This window comes from Centruroides vittatus, unplaced genomic scaffold (assembly GCF_030686945.1).
Source record: "Centruroides vittatus isolate TY-2023 unplaced genomic scaffold, ASM3068694v2 contig_2353, whole genome shotgun sequence".
Classification (NCBI taxonomy): Eukaryota; Metazoa; Arthropoda; class Arachnida; order Scorpiones; family Buthidae; genus Centruroides; species Centruroides vittatus.
In genome coordinates this window covers 9,376-14,471 of record NW_027121474.1, presented here as the reverse complement: position 1 = coordinate 14,471, position 5,096 = coordinate 9,376, and the positions used below count along the sequence as shown (strand labels likewise).

General features: G+C 32.8%; 1 protein-coding gene across 1 annotated transcript; it reads right to left on the bottom strand.

The window, feature by feature from the left end:
- Nucleotides 1–1,228: 1,228 nt before the first annotated feature.
- Nucleotides 1,229–4,653, bottom strand: LOC136971198 (sialin-like). Its single transcript, XM_067265675.1, has 10 exons — nt 4,555–4,653; nt 4,223–4,425; nt 3,922–4,152; nt 3,665–3,848; nt 3,461–3,594; nt 3,233–3,376; nt 3,033–3,165; nt 2,810–2,965; nt 1,653–1,738; nt 1,229–1,519 (listed from the first exon to the last, which is right to left on the bottom strand). Exons 1-10 carry the CDS (start codon nt 4,589–4,591, stop codon nt 1,352–1,354), a joined length of 1,476 nt encoding a protein of 491 aa, XP_067121776.1. The 5' UTR covers nt 4,592–4,653; the 3' UTR covers nt 1,229–1,351.
- Nucleotides 4,654–5,096: the final 443 nt, after the last annotated feature.

Here is a 5,096-nt window from a genome sequence, read left to right as displayed (position 1 = left end):
TATTTATTTTGTTTATACAAAATAAAGAAATAATTTTTAACGATACAATAGCCTCGATTATAATAAAAATTTTCGTTAGGCTTAAAATCCACGAAAATTCAACACGAAGCGACACGCAACGGAGAAAAATTTCAACATCGGACAGGTTAATATATTTTTTCGTACATAATCGGTTATCCGAAAAATCAATTATCTGAACAACCCCAGTTCTGAATTGATTCGGATAAACGACTCTCTACTGTAGATAAAAGTGAACGAATATTTAAATCACTATAGTAGTCTTTTTGGACTGTTGCTCTTCTCTTTTACTCATTTAAGAACTTCAAGTCTGAAGACAGAAAAGGATCTGGAAAGAATGGACAATAAAATGATATACAGAAAATTCTAGTAGATTGGAGCCATACGAAGAAATGAAGAAAGTTGAAAAATGCTAGACACACAGGGACAGGTAAATGGATTTTTTTCAAAGATTCGTTTGTCAAAATTCGATTTCACAATATTCGTATTTCCAACTTCCCAACCAGCAACGCATGCACAAATCTCGCACTACTGCCTGTTTGTAGAGAGTGCCGCCATTTTGAATTTTATTTTGACTCGGTTCTCGGTCTCATGACTACCTACAATTCTGGTTTTTTTTATGCGCGCATGTTTGGGCACCTAATACTCTGAGCCAAATTGCAACTCTTGACACGTGCTCCTTCATACCTCTAAGCTGGTAACACAGCAGCCAGCACGATTTTATAAACAAGACATAGTCTTGTCAATAATATAAAGCGCAGAGCACAAACAGTTATGAGTTGACAGATAAAATTTGGTACACAATTAATGTACTGTACGTCATGAGAATGTACACAAAGAAGCAATTTTCCGAAATTCTTCCCCTTGGCAGGGAGAGGAAGAGGGTTAAAAAATACACTAAATTCCAATTTTAGTGTACTAATTTAGATGCGGTTTTTGCGGGGAATCTAAAAATTTCTAATTAGTCTCGGAAGAGGGTGAACCTAATTCTTGCACCCGGTAAAAAGGGTAAGATCGGGGCTATAAACTAATAATCTTAATTTTCGCTATCGTTACTTTTTGAGCGAATAACGCCGGGCTCGTCTGCTAGTTTTTTATTTATAAAATTGTCGATCGAAGAAATATTAAAAGATTTTAATTTTTAGATAGGAATTCGTAGTTTTTTCTATCTTTAAATATGAATATTAACCATTACGAAAAACACTCGAAGTTATAGTTAAAAATATTAAATTTTATTTACAAAATGTTATTATATTTTCACAAAGTATTGTTTAATTCCATTACTTTAAATTTAATAAAAAAAGAAATTTATAAATTTGGCATTTGCAGCACCCTATTTTGGTACGGAGACAACTTCTTTCTCTACTTCTGTTTCTTCCGAATCGTCTTCAGCCCAAGGTTGCAATTCGGCTGAACCAAAAATCAGGAAGATAATCAACGCCAATAAACAAAATCCCGCCGAGAGATAGTAGACGTAACTCCATTGCACCATGCTTCCTTGCTGTAAGCAGAATTAAACCATCAATCAAATTTCATTACAATAAGAATCCATTAAGAACCTTTCGTAATAAATGAAACTTTTATGAAGTTTTTATGATAAATAAGCTTCTTTTTTATCAATAAAATTTATTTACGTTTTTATCTAGGAACAGCCCAGCTATATACGGTGATAAGATGCCAGGAACTGCAGCCCATCCATTAGTCAATCCGAACAACGGCCCTGAAACGTAAGAAATGTTATATTTGCAATTGTTTAAAACTTAAGAATAAACAGAAATATGCTTATTTTACAATTCGTATTAAAAACTTCACGTTTATATTGTTAACCGAGACGTATATCGTTATCTTAAGTTCGTTTCAAACATTGTTTTAAGTAATCTCGAGATTTATTGTCTGCCTCTTTTAAGTTGAATTATCGCTAATTTGAAACGTCCTTATCATATACAACAACCTTGTCAAATTTAATATCATTAATTTAACTCTCTGAGTCGATATTGCAATTTTATCCGCAAAGGAAAACACAAAGAAACAACAACTTTCAACGTATTTTAAGGGTAAATCTGTAAAAAATTTGAGAAATATTGAAGAAAAATACTAAAGGAATTAATTTTTTGACTGAGGATTTTTTGAGGATCTTTGGGAAAATAATAACAACGGCTCTTGCGCGACTTTTCCAGCGCTCGAATAAAGGTTAAGGGACCAGAAAGTCCGATAATTTTTAATTAATTTCTAAAAGGTCTTATCTTTTAAAAATTGATTGAGCCAGCAAGTGTTTAAAAACGTTGTCAATGCCATTAACGAGTAAAATTTCATTAACTCTGACTCCACTCGAGATACGACCCTTACCCCCACTTTTTTCTTATCTCCAAAATGTAATATCATTAATGCCCCTCGTAGAAGGGCCGTGTCAAATTTCAAAATTTTTGGTCCACGGGTTTTGAAATTTAGAGCGACATACAAACGAACATACGTACACATACATAACTTTATATATATCAAATATATATAAAGGCCTTCAAAAAGCTGAGAAAATTTTCACGGAATTTCATGAAAAATAGTAAAAGAGTTAAGGAAATTTCAACGAAATCGAAGTTTCTTGAAGTCTTTTCAGTTTCTTCCTAACAACAAGTCTAAAGAACACAAATTCATGAATAGAAGAAAACAAAACAATCGAGGAATACGACAGTAAAACACTGAAGAACATAGAAGAAAAATTAAACCAATTGAATAAAATACACAGAAGTTTTGAGTTGCGGAATTTTAACATGTAATAAATGGGGTTAATGTTTACCTGTATATTTAGGTGCTAAGTTCAGAATGATTGAGTTGTCACCACCACCAACAAGACCCATGAAGCCAGTAGTCAGGACGAGTATTATTATGACGTTTGTTGAATCACATCCAACCAGAGGAATGCATATCATGCATGCACTGGTCCCTATAGCAGCTAAATAATATAATAACTTAATTATAATCGAAACATTATATTGTATAATTAGAATATTTACACTTACAAAGAGTCTCGAAGCCTTTTCTGACGTTTGTTGGGCTGAAATATTTACGTTTAATAAACAAATCTGATAAGTAACCAGATATAATGAGGCCAAACGTATTCGCTGAATACATGAATGCGTTTATTAAGCCATTCTGTTCAGAAATATTTATTAATGTGAATTTTCTTTTAAAAATATTCATTAAAATTGTCAGACGTTACCTGCTGTATTGGGAAATGCAGAACATTCTCGACATACGATGGTAATTTTGATAGAATGGTATAGAAACCCCAATTAAACAACAGTTTTACAATGCACGCCGTCCATACTGGTACAGATGTTAAAATACTCCTCCAAGGAATTCTCTGGTCGTGTTAAACATGCGAAATTATGTTAATAAGGAAGCGCTGTCTGAAAACATTTAATTTAAAACTCAATTTACTATATACCTTAATATTATTAGTATTATTATTCGAGTTTTGTTGTATATGAAGAATCTCTTTTTGAGAAATACCGGAAAATTCTTCCGGATAATCATATACAAAAAATAACAAACCGAGGGACAAAACACATCCATAAATACCTGAAATATAATAAATGTAATTGTTTAACATTGGTGAATAATAACTCTATAGAATACATTAGATAATTACCAATAACGTAGAATGCTGAAGGCCAACCACCCGAGAAACCATATTCACACAAGTAACCAGTCAGTGTAGTAGTAATTATGGAACCAATCAAATTTCCACTCATGCAAATAGCCATTAATGTACTTCGTTCGTTAACTGGAGACCATCTTGAAAGTATGGTAAATCCTGATGGATACGTCAGTCCCTAAAGTAAAAACAAACAAAAAAATTTTTACTTTGAAAATATTAAAGATTTAAATATGGTTTAAGTAACTTACATGCAACACTCCTAAGACAACTCTCTGACACGTCAAGGCCGCTATACCGAGTTCGGCTATAAATGGTGTTATCGATAATAACGCCGACGAAAAAAACACAGTAATGACGTAAGTACGCTTGACACCTAACAGATGAATGACAGAACCTCCCAAAAACTGGAAAATGACATAACTATAATAGAAACTTCCTAAAATAATTCCCTGTTCGGGTTGACTCCAAACGAATTTTCCCTACAGTAAACAAAATACAACGATTAGTTATATGAGCACTGTTATGTGTAATGTACGATACGTTACTCACTTCTCTGTAATTATACGTGATATTTTGATTTTCAGCGCTATCGGGGCATTCGTGAGGGAGAATATTTTCAGTTTCGCTCATCTCGACCGCCGAATTATTTACCATGGCCACAATAGCTACGTTCAGCACGACTCTATGAGCATACATCTCCATACATACCAAAAAAATAAAGAAAACCAACACATATCGTGCAGGTAAAATTTCTGTAACAAAGATAAAAAGGAAAGACGATTTTAGAAAGTGGGAAAATTATGTTACGCTCCAATTTTAAAAAAGCAAATAATATTTTACAGCGTAGATAAGAAATGTATCGAGCTTTATAGGTTACTTACTGTATAAGGCTTTTCCTTCACGTACGTCCTGCTTCATTTTGAAGTATGAAGCTTTCGAATGGACTGGTGTCACTTTTGTATAGAAGCTTACGTCACTCGGCTTTTTTTCATTTTATCAACTGTATTATAATCCAGCATCAGTGATATATAACCCGATATCTACGGTCCAAATCCCCGTTTCGACAGCTTTAAATTTAAATGATACTGTCAAAGAAAATGGATTGCAACTTAATTTGCTTACGTCGAAACCATTTACGTATATGTAGTCACGGTTTTTTTTATATGTTATAGATATTTAACATTGGAGGAGTGTGGTTTATATTTGAGATTTCCTAATTAATAACTTATTATTAAATGATGAAGTTTTTTGGTGATTAGTCTGAAGTCTGTTTTATATTTTGGATCGAGTTACTTGAACTGATGTCCCCTCTCTTGTTTAAGTATTATCTGGAAAATTCTGCTAATTAAGAACACGTGGAATGAAATTAGCTATTTATAACTTATAGATCAAAAAATTGAATTTAAATCGTTGCCAATACTTG

What these genes read in the sequence shown, in the direction of transcription:
- LOC136971198 (XM_067265675.1), bottom strand. Translation starts at nt 4,591, where the DNA reads ATGAAGCAGGACGTACGTGAAGGAAAAGCCTTATACA. An exon ending in TGAAGGAAAAGCCTTATACA is followed by an intron (nt 4,426 to 4,554) that starts GTAAGTAACCTA and finishes TCTTTGTTACAG; the next exon opens with AAATTTTACCTGCACGATAT. An exon ending in TTGTCTTAGGAGTGTTGCAT is followed by an intron (nt 3,849 to 3,921) that starts GTAAGTTACTTA and finishes TTTTTACTTTAG; the next exon opens with GGACTGACGTATCCATCAGG.